The sequence below is a fragment of the Carassius carassius genome, chromosome 5, assembly GCF_963082965.1.
Source record: "Carassius carassius chromosome 5, fCarCar2.1, whole genome shotgun sequence".
Taxonomy (NCBI): Eukaryota; Metazoa; Chordata; class Actinopteri; order Cypriniformes; family Cyprinidae; genus Carassius; species Carassius carassius.
Genome location: NC_081759.1, coordinates 21,142,203 through 21,160,936, shown reverse-complemented (window position 1 = coordinate 21,160,936; position 18,734 = coordinate 21,142,203). Strand labels below are relative to the sequence as shown.

At 35.9% G+C, this 18,734-nt stretch overlaps 2 protein-coding genes across 6 annotated transcripts; one reads left to right on the top strand and one right to left on the bottom strand.

Moving 5' to 3' along the window:
* Positions 1–1,675: 1,675 nt before the first annotated feature.
* On the bottom strand, positions 1,676–5,949 carry mtx3 (metaxin 3). 5 transcript variants are annotated; one of them, XM_059550109.1, is made up of 9 exons: positions 5,832–5,949; positions 5,160–5,229; positions 4,915–4,991; positions 4,664–4,756; positions 4,377–4,559; positions 4,020–4,096; positions 3,111–3,283; positions 2,641–2,729; positions 1,676–1,897 (listed from the first exon to the last, which is right to left on the bottom strand). In XM_059550109.1, exons 1-9 carry the CDS (start codon positions 5,925–5,927, stop codon positions 1,799–1,801), a joined length of 957 nt encoding a protein of 318 aa, XP_059406092.1. In that variant the 5' UTR covers positions 5,928–5,949; the 3' UTR covers positions 1,676–1,798. The 5 variants fall into 5 exon arrangements, with proteins under 5 accessions (XP_059406092.1, XP_059406093.1, XP_059406094.1 ...); XM_059550110.1 differs by having other exon boundaries at positions 5,714–5,851; XM_059550111.1 differs by lacking the exon at positions 5,832–5,949 and adding an exon at positions 5,493–5,689.
* A 1,335-nt stretch (positions 5,950–7,284) lies between these two features.
* On the top strand, positions 7,285–18,552 carry LOC132140986 (thrombospondin-4-B-like). The gene is made up of 21 exons (XM_059550107.1): positions 7,285–7,529; positions 7,729–7,926; positions 8,017–8,264; positions 9,135–9,249; positions 9,362–9,444; positions 10,028–10,082; positions 10,242–10,408; positions 10,923–11,060; positions 11,524–11,598; positions 11,695–11,874; positions 11,995–12,099; positions 12,620–12,727; positions 12,814–12,973; positions 13,736–13,854; positions 14,939–14,991; positions 15,068–15,249; positions 15,493–15,720; positions 17,090–17,286; positions 17,469–17,641; positions 17,730–17,869; positions 17,945–18,552. Exons 1-21 carry the CDS (start codon positions 7,451–7,453, stop codon positions 17,983–17,985), a joined length of 2,844 nt encoding a protein of 947 aa, XP_059406090.1. The 5' UTR covers positions 7,285–7,450; the 3' UTR covers positions 17,986–18,552.
* The last annotated feature ends 182 nt before the right edge of the window (positions 18,553–18,734 follow it).

Genomic DNA, 18,734 nt, shown 5'->3' with positions numbered 1-18,734 from the left:
TGTTAAAAAGTTTGGGGTCAGTGAGATTTTTAATGTTTAGGCTCACCAATGTTGGATTTGTAAAACAAATATTACGATGATCAATGAACATTTAATGAATATTATTTTATTATTCCAAAATAAAATATAACTATTTAAAATATCATCTTTCTACTGTAATGTATTTTAAAAATGTAATTTATTCCTGTGATGCATAGCTGAATTTTCATGATCAGCCCTTACTCCAGTCTTCAGTGTCACATGATCCTTCTGAGATCATACTAATATGATTTGTTGCACATAATTTTTCTATTATCACTAATGTTGGAAACAGCTGTGCTGCTAATTTTTGTAGAAACCATAATCATTTTCAAGAGTTTGAGATGAATAATTAAAGCATTTATTTAAAAGACATTTCATTTCTATCGATTTAAATGTTTACGTTTTTAAAAGTATACGTTCAGCTTTATAAAATCTTACTGACCCTAAATATTTTATTTGATTTTGTGTGTGTGTTTAACCCCTCTTCTTTCTATCTGTAAAATCGTAATTCCTCATAGATGTTTGTAAAGACCAGGGGAAAATAACCAGCAAGACAAAGGAGGAAAAAAACCTCCTGTCCTTTCCATTTTGTTGAGGCAATGTGAATATTTGGGGAGTGGAGAGATGTAATAGCTTCCATGTGACATCCAAACAGCAGCCCTACAGCTGTCTCTCTATTACTGCCACATTTAAATGATGAATGAATGGAAAGTTGTGCAATATGTTAGTATTGTTCATTCAAAGAGCATAAATAAGTTCTGTCACGATTTAGCTACTTTCATTTGGTGGAAACAACTAATAATAAAAAAATTATATATAATAAGTTAAACATGTTAACTTGTCTTCATCCACATTTATCTGATAAAAATATATTTCAAAGAACTTCCCTTTAATGCATGTATATGTACATATATTTGCTATACATTGATATATTTTGAAATATACAATTTCTTGAATGAATGAATGACATATTACATTTTTAAGTAATAAGGCTTTTAAGGCATTCCTTGCATGTATAAAACCTCCAGAAGAATATGAAGAACTATAAATGTATACACAGTACACAAAATCAGATGTCAAGAAAGATCCCTTTGCCCCAAAAGAATGTGGAAAGTTACACAATCAAGTGAAATCAATAGAAAGATCTGTTAAAATAAGAGAAAGAATTATGCTGTAATGAGGCACAATGCTTACTACAGTATGTGACAGTTAACCTGCCATGTGCACTAAAACTAAACTGTTATGACCCTTAAAGATATCAACATTTAAACTCTTAATTTGATCATTATAAACAACTCTATGATGAAGCCATGAAATAAAAGCTGAATAAAGCTTTTAATGAACTTGTTCTGGTGCAGGATTGAAAAATATAAATAAAAACACACAAAACCTTTTCTATTTGGAAAGCAAAAAAAAAAGCAAAAAGTTCATATACAATGATGTTTGAAAAGCCAATGACCACTAGGAAAACTTATCATGGAAAATGCAACTCACTTTTCTTTTAAACTATGGCATTTGTATCTTAAGTCACCAAATGTCAGATTAATGTTTATATGTGTTAACGATTTTTAAATACAACAGCTTTAACAAGCCCTTTACTGTATGTTGTTGGTGGTTTGAATGTTAGATTGTGTAACACATTTCAACAACTTCATTATGAAAAGTTATTATTAATTTATTATGACTGCACAAGAATGTTAAATTATAAATAACATTTGGAAATATTTCAGTTTCAATGGAAAATAAATAAATGATGGTAAAGTCTGTGCTTTGTTTATCAGGGAGGGGTGGAGATCCTCTCACCGGCCAGGGCCAAGGGTTTGGTCTCATGTCTGTGCGGTCTGTGCTGCGGACTGCTGCGAAGATTGTCATCCATCTGTGACAAAACGATAAGATAAACGATACATGACGATAAGACCCACGGGATAAGTGTTCATTCCAAAAGATGTGTAAGAAGAGACACTACATAGCCAAAAGCATGTGGACAGACACTCCCCTTGTGTCTGTTTCAGCAGGTTCAGAAAATCAAGTATACAACCATGTTGTACCATGTTGGACAAGTTGAGAATGTATGATAAAAAAAAACATTGGTCACAATTCGGGATAACTATCCCTCTCACAATTTGAATTCATATCTCACAATTCAGAGTTTTCTCTCAGAATTGGGAGATGACATCTCTATTTGTGAACATTTCTGAGTGTATATCTTCTTTAAAAAGTGAGCCTTGTGAGAGAAAAAAAGAAAAAAAATTCAAATTAATTAATTTTTTTACTCCATGAAAATAAGCTTCCATATAAAACCCTTAATCATTTCAACAAAAAAACATCATTTTTTTATACCATCTCCGTATAACAAATATTTTCAGCACAATACTCCATCCTTTTTCTTTTCCAAAAAAAATAAATGGCTAAAGTCTGGTTGGACTTGAATTGGGACATGGACTGTGAGCCAGATGTGTGTCTGTGTGACCTCCCTGAAGCTGCTGTGTAATTCTGAATAGGAGCAAATACTTGCTTCAATACACACTGAAAAAAACAGTGTCCACATACTTTTAACCATGTAATTGTGATTTCTAGCAACGTTAAATTCAGAAGTGAATAAGCACATCTGGCCAAGACCTTTTCAATAAGGTTGGACTCTTTGTTAACAAGTTGTGTCAGTTTCTGGAGGTTTGCATCGACAGGATCATGGGTAGCCGTCAGTGAGCCTAGCGAGAGGGCACAGACAGAAAAGAAAAGACGACAGGACACTGATTCTGAATAAAAGCAGGCATTTTTACGCACATGGAAGAAAGGTTAGTGCAGATACAGAGTGCAGCCAAAGAGACATAGCAAATCACTTAAAATAGCCACGAGGCCCAAGACCATGCTGTTATTAAACTGTCTTTTAGCATCTGCTATAAGCCAAATAGAAGGGTAACGAATCATGAATGTCTGGTTTATTTCTATGATTTAGCAGCAAACAAATGGAGGTTGAGATAAACTAATAAAAAGAAGAAAGAGAGCAGAGCATGACTAATACTATGATTTTTGTGGTTTTATTAATATAGGACTATAGGACAGACTATGACAGAGGTCTTACTACTTACAGTCCATTCTCGTCTCAGCAGGGGCATCGGTAAAGTAGTTTTTAAGGATGGCGTTGCAGAACTGACAGAGGTTATCAAGTTGGTTCAGGTGCTTCTGAAGCTGCCCACTGGGCAGAGGGGCTTTAATTAGAGGGGCGATATGGCCAAACACAAAGGCGTCCAGGCTTGTAGGCCTGGCAGATAGAAAACATGGTGAAATTCAGACTGATAGACAAAGATGATTACATTTAAAGGGATAGTTCACCCCAAAATGAAAATTCTGCCATCCTTTATTCACCTTCAATTTGTTCCAACCTTCATGACTGTCTTTATTCTGCTCAACACAAAGGACTACATTTTGTTTATCCACAACTACGGTGTTCAACAGCTGAAAGAAATGTAAGATTGGAACAAGGAAATTATTTAAACTATCCTATAACTCAATTATACACTAGTGTTCAAAACCTTAGAGTTGGTAAGATTTTGTAACGTTTTAAAAGAGTCTCTAATGCTCACCAAATTGGTGTTTATTTGATAAAAAAAAAAAAAAAAAGCATTAATATTGTGAAATATTATTACAATGTAAAGAACATTTTTCTGTTTTAAAAAATAAATTATTCCTGGTGAGAAAAATCCTGAATTTTCAGCAGCATCATTTAGTAAATAAAAATTTCAAATATATTCACATAGAAAAGGTTGGGAATAAAATAACAAAAATGAAACCCACTGATTGCCACTCTATGGACAAAAAACACTAACTCTATTTTCACAAAATATATCTTTTATGTTCCACGAAAGCAAAAAAGAATGTCATACAAGTTTGGAATGACATGAGAGTTGATGAACTGATGATGAACCTTTTATTTTGGAGTGAACTGTCCCTTTAAAGAGCTGAAAAATATAATGCAATAAAAGAAGTGAAAAACTCACGTGTCTCCAAAGAAGAAATGGAAGTTCCCAAGTCTGTGGGAAAGCAAATTCAGGCACTCTTTGGCTTCACTGTAGATCTATAAGAAATTCTATTACTAACCATACAAATTTTATATGCATTATTATGAGGAATGGCATAACTACAACTTATTTCATGATCTTCTGGATTCTACACTCCATCTCAGGCAGATTTGCTCATGAGGACAGACAATTTTCCTGAGATAAACTGTTTTCCATCTCACAATGCAGAACCGCAAACATTTCCATTTCACCACGGCATTGAAAAAAAATAAGGCAATGGTTGACAGTTAATGTCTCTGACGTAATGTTATGATTATAGGATCTGTTTTCTCATACCTTTCCCTCTACTTCTGTGATGTTCAGCAATGGCGACTCTGCTTTGGTCAGTAAGATGCGGGACAGAGCCAAGCTGGCCTGTCGACCCGGTACAAAGAAGTTAAGGGGGAACGGGGAATGTGACGTAAACCAGGGTCGGGTCAGATTAGCATAGTTCTCTGCGTCCACCCAGAATGTGTGCAGCTACATGATAACAGCACAGATGTACACTTAATCTATATGATAATCATTATGAGGATAAGAAACAGGATTTCAGTCAGTAATTGCTGAATTGCAGATGGACCCACCAGAGCTGGCCGCAGCTTTTCCTCCAGGAGGGCGATATAAGCCATTGTATCTGCACCTTGCTTAGCTGTCAACTCATAGTCGGCATTGAATCTCTGTGTGGATTAAGCAACACATGTATTATTGATATTTTAATATAAAATCCAGGGAGCATAATCACTCTTCCTCAAGCACATCATACTTCATCATCATCAGGATTGTTCTGCTGACAAACACTTTACACAAAAATCTGTAAACAAATATGAATTTCGACCTGTTTTCGTAGGAAGTTTAGAATTTGTGTTGGTTCTGTGACTGTGGTTCCCTCATAGTGTAGTTGTGGCACAGATGCTGTGAGGGAGAAACAGGACACCTGCAGGTTAACCATCACTTTAGCAATTTTTGGTCTTCACGATGTTACATTTGGAAAATGGCATGGATGCTTGTGGCTACATACCAGACTTTCAATATATTTAACAAGCTCGAACACCAATATTATTAAAATCAGTCCTTTCTGACCTGTGATAGTCCTCCATGTCCAGTCAATATACTTTACTGCAAGCTTTGCACCTGAAAATTTGACATATGCCTGTAAGAGAACATAAAAACATATCAGGTGAACAGATAATTGATTAAGGCTTAAGTAAATAGGAATAAGCATCACTAAAGCGCTATCCAGTAACTAGGACTTTTATTGTGCATTTTTGCAAAAGGTTATCAGAACAGAACGCATTCACGTTTTCAGGCAGCTGCAAAAAAATAAATAAAAAATAAATCTACACTCCAGCACAAAACACAAGCACGTGTTTATAATCTATAATCTAGGTGAAAACGTTTAAAAGGAGCCCATACCATTCAGATCCTATCAGCATTACTCCTCTGACCTTCAAGAAATAAAACCTGAAGCTGTGCGACACATATTAGCTTCCTATTATCAATCAGTCAAAGCAATACAACTGAGTCGAGCTGCTTTAGGCATGACAGCTAAAACAACAGTCATCAGCTGCCAACTGAACTGGCGCATAAATATTGCACAGAGACATTTATTTATCAAAGTGACTCGGATAACGTACAGCTATCCGGATCCCAGGACAGAACACGTCTATCCAAAAATGCATCGACGTTCGTGATAAAAAATTAAATTTTTAAATATGCATACAGCACAAGCGTTGAAATAAGCCGTGTTGTTACCAGCACGACGAGAGAGTCTGTGTGCACAGACGGCAGATCCCAGCCGCCTCCCCAGCAGAACAGCTCCATGGGTTCCGCCATGATGGTGTGCAACATACACAACACACACGCACACGCACGCGCACGCACGCACGCGAGCCCAGCAGCATCCCAGTGCGCCAAGAGTGAACTTGCACCCAGCAAATGCTTGCTAAAATACATAAATGTAAGCAAGAAACTGAAACCTTACTTTATATATATATATTTATCAGTCAATAAATGATTTTGTCAAATTAAGCAAATACATTAACAGTGTTGGGGAGTATAACTAGCTACAAGTAACAGAGTAACTAAATAAATGTAACTGTAATAAGTGTATGAAATGAATGTGTTGTTAAAATTACAGTTATTTATGAAAATATTTACGTTACAAAGGGGATTACATCTGAATATTTTCTCACAGACAGATTTGAGCCCTAGTGCAAGGTTAACCCTGTCTGCTTTAAATGTTTGAAAATGATAAAAAGTTGAAAACATTTATTAGAAAAGTAATAAAATGTAATTAATTACTTAGACTATAAAGTTACACTATTATAGTTAAATAGTTAAATTAACTATGATGAATATTTACACATTTATCACATTTTAAATCTTTTAATCTGTAACTTATTACATTTCCCAAGTAACCTTCCCAACACTGTAAATAAATAATAGAAATAAAATAAAAATAGGTTATATAGATTTATATTTAGGATAGGCTATAAGAGGAAGTGACCTGATGATTTTGGCCATCATAAAACAATTCTGTTTTTATTTATTTATTCTTTTTTTTCAGTTTTCTTTATTTGAGAATCTGCAGGATACAATACACAGGCAGTTGTAGAGTTAATGTGGTAAACTCATTCATATGAAGCTGAAAGTTTAATTGATTTTCCATAACTCATCTGTCGTACACTCAAACTGGCAATACTCAGCAGAGATCATGCCAGATCATTCCTGTAAATGTGTTCTTTCTCTCTTTCTTTTTTTCTTTCTTTCTTTTTCTTTTTTCTTTTTCTTTTTCATTTTCTTTATTTCTTCCTTTCTTTTTTCTTTCTTTTTTGGCAGACTGTTTGATTAAGTCGGATTGTAAATCCATTATTATTTCTATGTAAAAATCCTCAGTTGTAACTTTTAAGTATAGTTTAATTGAAAACGATAAACGTAAAAATAAGAACCAACTTTTTTTTGTGCTTTCAAAAGCATTTGTTTAATTATATAATTTAAACCGGAATATTCATTGCAACCTTTAACCTCTGGCGCAGGTTCTGACCAAAAACCAAAGCATATCCTCCCATCATTTATCGTCATTAACAAAGAGCTCTTTTAGAAGGTTTTGATCTGACCTGTTCACAGCAATATGTGACTGGTAAAAGCACAGAAACATTCTGGAGGAGGTGCTTGGTCACACCTTATATAGAGAGAGACATCTGAAAAGCGTAAATCACTCGAGCACCAGTCTGGTTCTCGTTCATCTGCAGGACTACAGGGAACAGGGCTACTGATCTAGACCGAATCAGGGGTCAGAGCAGAAACTATTTTTCCAGGAATAAGGGTGGAACAATTTAACTGGATTTGCGACATAAAAAAAAAAATCCACAATGTGTACTTGGATAAGAATCATATTCAGTTTACAGTTCATTTTACAACTCTTTGATACAGTGAAAACACAAGGAATTGGTAAGTCCTTTAACCTTATAATAGTTAAGTGTTAAATATTTAAGAAATGTATTTTTTTGTCAATGTTAATATTCTTGCTTTTTTTTTTATTTGCGTATGTTTGCAAAACTGTTTATGAATTAAAGTGTACATGCCCTAATTTTATACTGTTACAATGTGAAACAAATGAAAACTGTTGACAAAAATGCTAAATTTGCAGTTTATGATCTTCTGGTGTCACCGGATTGCTTACCTGACCTTCTGCAAGGAGGAATACAGGCAAAGAACATGGACAACGTTTTTATCCTTGCAAGCCTGCAGCTGCAGAACAAAGCTCCAACTCGGGTCTTCCGCATCTTTAATGCCCTAGACCACACAGACTATTTTGATTTCACCGTTCAGGGGAAATTAAACAAAGGTTTGTGTGATCAGAGCTCACTAATGTGCTTTATGTTCAGTGGCTCAATAGAAGCTTGATATGTGCACTAAATACTTTTTCTGTTCACAGTCGTTTTGAAATATCTGAAAAGCAATGGAAAGGTTGGATCAACCATTTTCGGTAAAGTGCCACTGACAGATGGTCAACAACACCATATACTGCTCCACTTCAGCGGGCTGCAGCAGGGCATCCCCACCACGACCCTCTATGTGGACTGCAGGCTGGTGGACAGAGTGCAGGACGTGCCGCTGGCCTTCAAATCACTGCCGCAGGGCCCAAAACGAGTCACGCTCAAGACCCTGCCAACCTCATCCCAGGTAATCTTAGAAGGTGGAACAAATAATCTCATTAGTCTGTTTATCTATGCATACAGTAAGATGGAAAAAAAAACTACAGTAAAAAACTGGCATCTGTAGTCGTCAGAAATTCTTTACTAATGCTAGTAAAAATACTACAGGCTTTGCAGGATACTTGTATATTTTACAACTTGTAACAATATATTTCATATATAAGTGATATAATGTTAATATGCCAACTGAACACTATTAATAACTGCCTTTTTACCTTAAAATATACTGATAATCAGTGTGTGGTGGTGGTTTTGAAATGATTTTTTTTTTTTTAAATCAAATGTAAATTCAAGTCCCAGTCACAATTTGTTGCTTAAATATACATTACTTACACTATCATAAAAAGAATAAATCTATTGTATTTTAGATTTTTACATTTTTATTAAAGCCATGTATGAATCTTATTGGGTTAATGCACTATTTTGTACTATCGACATTGTTTTACTTTAGTACTACAAATTTCTTTCTCATCCAATATTTTGAGGAGGCATTGCCTCCCTTGCCTCAGAGGAAACGCCTCTGCTGATAACCATCCTAATATACAGGTAGCATAATAAAAAACCACATGATGAATCAGAGTTCATTGCAAGTGCATTAAATAAATGTCCATAAATAACAGCCAATACTTGTGTGAAACAAAATTACTTTACAAAATATAATCACATGTGATGAGTCAAAAACCATAAATTTGACTGTATTTTACTATAAAATTACATATAATTTTTTCACTGTGTAAGGTAACTTACATGTAATTAGCATGTTTTACTGTAACATTTAACAGTGCTTTTCTGTAAAATGACTTACATTTTTTACAGTGTGCGAATATGTGTGTTACAGGACAAGTTGACAGACCTCAAACTGGTGCTTGATGAGTCTATTGATAACGTGGTAGAGCTTCAGGACTGCAATGCTCCAGAGCACGGTGAAAAGAGCGAAACACTGCAGCTACTAGGTGAGGCTATTGTTTCTCTGTCGTCTTATTCAGCTTTAGTTTTGTTAATGATTGGTTATTTGATTTATTTTTTTCTGAATACAGAGAATATCATTATGTTACATTTCTGCAGGAACAACTTCAAAAATGGAAGCTGGCCCAATGTTTGAGCTCATGCGAATGATCCAAGAGTTGAAACAGAAGGTCGATCAGCAGGTAACTTGAAAATGAGTGGGAAAACAGTTCCTTAAAGGGATAGTTCACACAAAAAGTACAGTTCTTTTTGAGTTCTTTCAGGAACAGATCATTATTAAGGGGTGGTGTTGGCGCAGTGGATAAGACACATGCCTTTGGCGTTAGAGACCCGGGTTCGAATCCACTGTGTGACACCAATATGTCCCTGAGCAGGACACTTAACCCCTAGTTGCTCCAGAGGCATGCGACCTCTGACATATGTAGCAATTGTAAGTCGCTTTGGATAAAAGCGTCAGCTAAATGTAAATGTAATTATTTTCACTAAATCAGTTGACAGAACCAGTCTGAAAGATTCCTGTATCTATCAGGTTTCAACTCACTGGTTCAATAATGGCGGGGAGATTATTAGTGTTTATTAATCTGGTGCTCACACAAAACTAAAGAAAAAATTTTGTTTTGGTTATCTGAAGCTTGAAAATCCCCTATTCATTGTAGAATTAGTGACCAGAAAATTTCTTACAAATATTTGAACTTCTATAATCTTAATCTTAATCTTAAATATCTACAATATTAGCAACTTAATAACAAACCGTTTTCATAACAGACCAAAGAAACCGCTGACTTGAGAAGGACTATCATGGAGTGTGTTCAATGCAAAGGTAAGACTTTAGTTAAAAAGTTACAAAACAGCTGAAATGAGAAAACATTTATCAGTTTTTCATGCCTGTGCTCAGAATGAGAAAACAGAATGAGGTTAGAATGAGGGTGTTGAAGGGGTCAGACCGGTGAACTCAAGGGTTCTGTTTTATTTCATGTAGATGCGTCTGGACGGGACAAAGCAGAAGCACATAAAAAGCAGTCCAAGTGCAGGCCAGGGGTCTGTTTTAAGCCGGACATGTGTAACGAAACAACTGAAGGTGTGGAATGTGCACGCTGTCCTGAGGGCTACACTGGAGATGGTCTCCAATGTGATGATGTAGATGAGGTTAGACTTAAGATGTTGAGTTTTTTGTTCATCATAATACTATAATTTTCTATTCTATATGTCTTTCTGTGGTTTGAATCAAGTTTTGCTGTTTATGATGTTCATCTAGCCACTTATTTCCTGTTTACTTAAGTTTGGGTACTTAGGAAAGAGCAAGAACACTCATGAAGACTTATTTTATTTTATTTTATTTTATTTATTTCCATTACTCACTGCAGTATCTCAATAGCTCAGACTGTTCAACACATCTGACATTGTGTTCTACATTATTAATGAACAATAAAACTATATTAAAATAAAACTTTATTAACATATAATCATTTCAGTAGGGGTTTTATTAGACTAATAATTGTTTAAACGGTTATGTAGGCTCTAAGGTAATTTTCCAATGGTTTTTATAGAACTTTTCACAGATTGCAGTGCAATCGTGTGACTTATTCGTCCATATACTATACAGGGCATTGTTTGTTGAATATCATAAATCCAGCTAACCTTATAAACTGTTCAATTTTAGTGCCAGTTCAAGCCATGTTTCTCTGGTGTCCGGTGTATTAACACTGCACCAGGGTTCAGATGTGACAAGTGTCCCCGAGGCTTCATTGGTCCAGAGATCCAGGGTGTGGGCGTTCACTATGCCCAGACAAACAAACAAGTATGTATTTAGGACAGTTAATTCAAATAATTGAATTGAATTGACAGAGAATCCAAAAAAAATCACAATTTTCTTGAAAATGTTCAGCTGCACAACTATTTTCAACATGATATTAATAAGAAATGTTTCTTGAAATCAGCATATTAGAATGATTTCTGAAGGATCATGTGACACTGCCTGATCAAACTAATGCAGCATTGGTGAGCATTAGATACTTATAAGAGAATCTTACCAACCCCTAACATTCAAACATATGTAACAAGACATTCGGAAGCACTCTCTAATGTATGCCAATGATACAGAATGATTACTGTATTATATACCATGATATTTACACGTTACTCCAACTACAACTACAAATTCAAAAATAGTATAACCATGATACACATAGTAAAAATGGTATTGTTTGTGATTTTAGTACCATACTGTGATTAACATCATATTTATCATTTTTTCTTATCAGATATGTAATGATGTTGATGAGTGCCAGATAGATAACGGTGGCTGCACACCCAATTCATACTGCCACAACACAATGGTAAGACTATAACTATCCTAGATAGCCCATTGTACTAATGTGGCCAGTGGCAGGTACAGTAAATATAGTTTATATGTGAAACTTGCTTTGTTGTAGGGTGCGTTTCACTGTGGGATGTGCAAGACTGGATTCACGGGTGACCAATATAGTGGCTGCATAAGTACTGGCCTGGACCCTGCTCCTCTAACTGACAGGAAGTGTGGGAACGGCCAGCCAAATCCATGTGACATCAACGCAGAGTGTGTTGTGGAGAGAGACGGGAGCATCAGCTGTGTGGTGAGATGTCAAGCATTCACGCAGATGTTTTGACTACTTGTGCATTTCAAGAAAACAACAAGATTTTTTTCTTTTGAGCCAGGACCCAACTTTCTCAGCTGACATCTTTGTTGCTTTTAGTGCCAAATTGGCTGGGCAGGAAATGGCTATGTGTGTGGAAAGGACACAGACATCGATGCTTATCCGGATAAGAAACTTCAGTGCAGAGATGGAACCTGCAAGAAGGTGACCTTCACGTGACCTGCTATTTTTGTTAAAAGTTTCGATTATTAGCAGCAGTTAACAGATTAGATACCATGCACTGACAATGAACAACATTCTCTTCATTTATCAGTCGAGGTACACATGTTGGGTTCAGTTATACAATAAAAACATTACTATTTTTGTTCATTCATAAATTAATAACATTGTCAACTTGAAATTATTACTATCATTTTGATCACTGTGTAAAACTGAACATTAATCAATATTAAAGGGTTAGTTCACCCACAAATGTAAATTCTGTCATTAATGACTCACCCTCATCATGTCGTTCCAAACCCATAAGACATTCGTTCATCTTCAGAACATAAATTAAGATATTTTTGATGAAATCCAAGAGCTGTCTGGCCCTCCAAAGAGAGCAATGTAACTGAAATGTTCCCAGACCCAGAATAATTGTTGTTTTTGCTGTTGTATTAAGTAATGTTAACAAACTAAATCTTATTGTAATGTTTTACCAGATTATTTTACTTCCCATTTTCAGGATAACTGCATTTTTGTTCCAAACTCGGGCCAAGAAGATGCAGACAGAGATGGGAAGGGAGATGCCTGTGATGAGGACGCAGACAGTGATGGTATCTTCAATGAACAGGTACAGATTAATCAGCATTAGATCATGATTTGATGAACTGAGAAGCTCCTTTCAATGTCAGTGCTTGCATGACTGTATTTCTACAGGACAACTGCTGGTTGGTTCCTAATATAGACCAGATCAACAGTGATAAAGATCTCCATGGTGATGCTTGTGATAATTGCATAAACGTAGAGAACCCGGACCAGCGGGACACAGACAAAGATGGACTGGGAGATGCCTGTGATGATGACATAGACGGGGATGGTAATTTAATTCAGGTCTTATTTTGTCAAAATGAATTTTTTTTTCCAATCTCTGCTAGTATTCCGTATGCTATGCGGCTGCTGTGTATTTTATTTAGTGGCAGAAATGGGGTGTAATGTTTTAAATATCCCTTTCACCCTTTGGGCCTGTTTTTTTATCATGATTTCCTTTTGCTTAGGTCATTTTGTGAGGAAAAACAGAAGCTTCTGTGTTTTTAAAGCTAAAATTAGAGCGCTCTTTTGCCTGCATGGGTCATGTAAAACAGAAGTGACTTGTAGGGGTATTAACAGCTTCTACGGCACCACACTGATCTTTTTTGTTCAAATCGACAATTATTTATTCCAGTCTGAATCGAGCAAAATAGAGTCCAGGCAGTGCTTGACATTTATGGTCTGTTCATCAAGGCAGAAATCCAGACACTTGACTTGATACCTTTAGAGCTTGGTCATGTCTAGTTTGTGCAACCACATTTCCACCAAGAACCTGCGCCAAGAGCTGCTGACGCGTGGAAACTATTCCACAGAAGTCTTTCCGAAACACCGCCACCTTGTGTCATGCATAACCCGACAAACTGCACACAAAGACATCACTGTATACGCTATAACACCGCAGTGCATTTCTCCTGATGGAGTTTGCTCCATTCAGTGACATTTTAGACAGTATACCTCTGCATAATACTTTCATTTATAGCACTGGTGCTCTGACTCTGACTCTAGTGATGAATCACTGAATGCATCCATGAACATTCTCTACTTCTGATAGGTTTGAAGAACATCCTGGATAACTGTCAGAGGGTTCCCAACCCTGACCAGAAGGACAAAGATAATGACGGGGTTGGGGATGCATGTGACAGCTGCCCTGAGGTGCCAAACCCCAACCAGGTGCCAAACAGCTTTATTACTTTATTTCTATTCTATTCTATTCTATTCTATTCTATTCTATTCTATTCTATTATATTCTATTCTATTATATTCTGTGTATTTTAATAAATCATGCTTTTGTCTCATCTAGGTTTAAGTTAAATGGATAGTTTTAGTGCTTTAGTTTTCAAAAATGACTGTTTCTTGAAAACTGCTTTCGTCCCTTTGTTTCAGGGAGTCATTAATGTTATTAATGTTAACAAACTAAAACTAAATGTTTTATTATTTACATAAACTTGATGTAAATAGGGGTAAATACATCAAATATATGTACATATTTAAAAAATAATAACAAAAAAGACAAAAATAATCATACAAATTACAAAAACATAAAACAATTAAAACTTTGCTGAAAAAAATCAAATAAAAAATATAAGAATTATAAAATATAAAAAACAGTACCTCAATAATTCAGAAAATATTATTAATAATAATAACACTGTAAATATCCAAAAATCATCAAACAATGCTGACCAATCTAGTTAAACAATATTAAACGAGCAAGAGTACTGTTGTCCCTAATTATCACTTGCTCATTGCCTGCTAATATTCACAAAACAACATGATTCTGATGCCTTGATTCTGAGTACAGTTCAGTGAATAAACAAGTTAATATACAAAGAATTGGCAGCTATTTTGTAATATATTTTAATTGTATTTATTTTATTTTATTTATTTATTTATTTTTATTCACCAACGAAAACAGAGAAAACAAATCCAAAGTAGAAACAACCTCTCGTGACTCTGAGCAACACACAGAATCGGTTGAGTGAATGATTCAATGATTCACTCATTCGGTCCGGAATGAATCAGCGTTTTGAGTGAAACGCTTGAATGAAAGAATCAGTCACAAAATTAGCTGCCACCTACTGGTGCAAATACAATGTGCTGTTAGGTTCCTATATCAGCACTCTTTTAAGGCCTCTTGTCCAGATTCAGGAAAACAAACTGTTGTATAATGTGTATTTAGTATATTTTGTATGTTAAATATGTCGTTTTCATTATTACTATTTTGAATCTGTTTTCTATTTTTTTTTTCAATCAGTCTGATGTCGACAATGATCTTGTTGGAGATACTTGTGACACAAACATTGACAGGTAGAGTCTGATTTTTTTACCTTTCTTTTTGACTGTCAATATAAAACAAGTTTATAACGAAGGTTGTTTGTTCCAGTGATGGAGATGGTCATCAGAACACCAAAGACAACTGCCCCACCATCATCAACAGTGCACAGCTGGACACTGACAAGGACGGACTTGGAGACGAGTGTGATGATGATGATGATAATGATGGCATTACGGATGATAAAGATAATTGTAGACTGGTGCCAAACCCAGACCAAAAGGATGAAAACAGTACGCATAGCAACATGTGTTTAGTAGGATGTCATAAATTGTTCAGTCAATCAAGACAAATGTTTTAGTTTACATTTTTTGCAAATGCTAATACAAGGACATTTGTGTTTTAAAGTGTGACTTAAGTGTCCAAATATTGTATCATAATGTGCCTTACAAATCTATATTGGATTCCATCAAAAATCAGACCACTGCTAAAAAGAGAATTAAGCAAAATGTTGTTTTTCTCTTCTTCTTTGTCAGATGATGGGGTGGGTGATGACTGTGTTGGAGACTTTGACAAAGATCATGTGATAGACAGAATCGACACCTGCCCTGAGAATGCAGAGATCACTCTGACTGACTTCAGAGCCTATCAAACCGTGGTTCTGGATCCAGAGGGAGAGGCTCAGATCGACCCCAACTGGGTTGTTCTTAATCAGGGAATGGAGATTGTCCAAACCATGAATAGTGACCCAGGACTAGCTGTTGGTATGTTTATGTGACCCACATCATTCAAATCATCCCGAGTATTTCCATGGTGAAAAGACCAGCTAAACCAGCACCAATCCAGCATAGACCAGCCTGGAAATTCATACTGGTCTTAATTGGTCTTTTAAAGGAACACGCCACTATTTTTGAACATAGGATCATTTTCCAACTCCTCTCGAGTTAAACAGTTGACTTTTACTGTTTTCGAATCCATTCTGGTGGTAGCACTTTTAGCTTAGCTTAGCATAGATAATTGAATCCTTTTTAGACCGTTAGCATCTCGCTCAAAAATCTATGTTTTTCCTATTTAAAACTTGACTTCTCTATAGTTACATCATGTACTAAGACCGACGGAAAATGAAAAGTTGTGATTTTCTAGGCTGATATGGCTAGGAACCATACTCTCATTCCAGTGTAATAATCAAGGAACTTTGCTGCCGTACCATGTGTTAAGCAGGCGCAGTGATATTACCCAGCACCTGAAAATAGGCTTATTGTAAGTTACCTAGCTGGGACTATGTTCAGATTCAATGATCTATGCTCCTCTTTCATTTAAAGGGGTAGTTCACCCAAAAATGATAAATCTGTCTTCAAATGCTCACCCTCATCATGTCGTTCCAAACCTGTAAGACCTTTGTTCATCTTCGGAACACAATTTGAGATATATTTAATGAAATCCGAGAGCTTTCTGACCCTGCATAGACAGTAATGCAACTACCATGCTCAAGGCCCAGAAAGGTAGTAAAGACATCATTAAAATGGGTATTCCACTCAAAAATGAAAAGAACTCCCTCATCAGTTACTGACCCTTACGTTGTACCAGATTTATATTACTTTTGTTTTTCCGTGAAACACAAATTTTTGTAAGATAATATAATTCAGGTGGATACAGTAGGACCCTCAAAGTTGATTCTTCAGAAAGCACACAAAACAAAAGCAAATGTAATCCATGCAACCACAGTGGATGAATCAGCGTCTTCTGAAGCAAATTTACAGTTTAAAAAAAGTTTTAAAATATTAGTATTTTTCACACCTATCGTTCCGCTTCAGAAGAAATTAAACTGGGGTTACTTTTGTGTTTGTTTCGCACGTTTTTGAAGCATCAGCTTTTAGTTTGCTGTCCACTTGCATTATATGGACTCTCTGAGATGGATTATTTTTCTAAAGAAAGTCAAATTCATCTAGGATGGCATGAGAGTGAATAAATGATGAGAGAATTGTAATTTTTTTGAGTATCTCCTTAACTAAAGAATAAACTATCATTTTTGTCTCAGTTTTGTTTAAATCATGGTTGAAACATGAGCTTTAGTATTTAGTTTTTAAATGAAAATCTGGCCAAAGTGTGACACAGTCTTGCCACCACAAACAGGGTACACAGCATTCAGTGGTGTGGACTTTGAGGGCACCTTCCACGTGAATACAGTGACCGATGATGACTATGCAGGCTTCATCTTCGGCTACCAGGATTCCTCAAGCTTCTATGTGGTGATGTGGAAGCAGACGGAGCAGACGTACTGGCAGGCCGTGCCCTTCAGAGCCGTGGCTGAGCCTGGCATTCAGCTTAAGGTCCCAGCGATCTTCATCTCTATTACTGTCTGCTTTTATCATTACTGCTGAACTCAGAAATAACGGATGTTAACGCTATAGCCAAATAGTTCTTTTGGATTTCAAGTACATCCCAATTAGATTTCATTATTAAGTTTAAATAATAAGCAGACAGACATGAATCAATATATTTGCATTTCTAGGCTGTGAAGTCTAAAACCGGGCCAGGGGAGTTCCTGAGGAATTCTCTGTGGCACACTGGAGACACAAATGATCAAGTGCGCTTGCTGTGGAAAGACACTCGTAATGTGGGCTGGAAGGACAAGGTGTCCTATCGCTGGAATCTGAAGCACAGACCCCAAGTGGGATACATCAGGTCAGACGCCGTGAATACTGGAGAGTTCAGACTTTACTGGATTTGGATGTGCGAAACATGTTTGTGGTGTTTCTCTGTTTTGGCACAGAGTAAAGTTCTATGAGGGTACCGACTTGGTTGCAGACTCTGGAGTTGTTATTGACACCAGTATGAGAGGAGGCCGTCTTGGAGTGTTCTGCTTTTCACAGGAAAACATCATCTGGTCCAATCTGAGATACCGCTGTAATGGTGAGTGCAGTGCTTGAACAATACGAGAAGATCATTTCGGTGTGTATCTTAATATACAATTTATCACATTTACAGACACAATCCCGGAAGACTATACAGAACAAGGCCATCAGTAATGAAACGAAGATGAAATGAAATGAAACTGGAGAGCACTACTAGTGAGGTGACTGATGTTTTGGGTACTCCTATTTCCCGTAAAACACAGACCATTTACTGACTTTTACATTCAAGATGAATCCAGGTTTATATTTGAATATAGCTGAATTTACACTTCTGTAATGTTCACTGCGCAAAAATGCAGTTCACCAGGAAAGAGCAAAGCCTGTGTGCTACTAAACACTCACTAAATGTTTTAATATTAATAAACTGAATAAATAAGTTTAAATTGAAAAAAGTTTTGTGCTCGGACTTGTCAGAGAATGTCGTAGACTTCTAATCTTAAAGTTATAGTTTAAACGATGATTTAAACATAAGACAACCCAAAAATCTGCGTTGCTCGAAAAAATATATACAAATTTAGAAAAACTTTAATTAAATAAAAAAGTTTGTGGTCAGTATAAATGTTTTCAGCATTCCCATCATAGGAATAAATTACATCTTAATATACATTTAAAAAGAAAAGATCATTTCAAATTTGATTGAATACATTTCTTGCTGAGCAAAAGAGACTTCTTTCAAAAACTTTAAAGTACAATGAAAAAACAGACATTAAAATGCTCCATACAACTCGTCCTGTATATTGGAAGTCTTTTGTGAGGCTTTGCGTTGAGAAACTGACTGATGTTTAACATTGGTTTTATTTTGCAAGCCCCACAAAGGTCGTTTCATCACAAATTAAACCTTTCATTTTATAGTCTAATTTTCA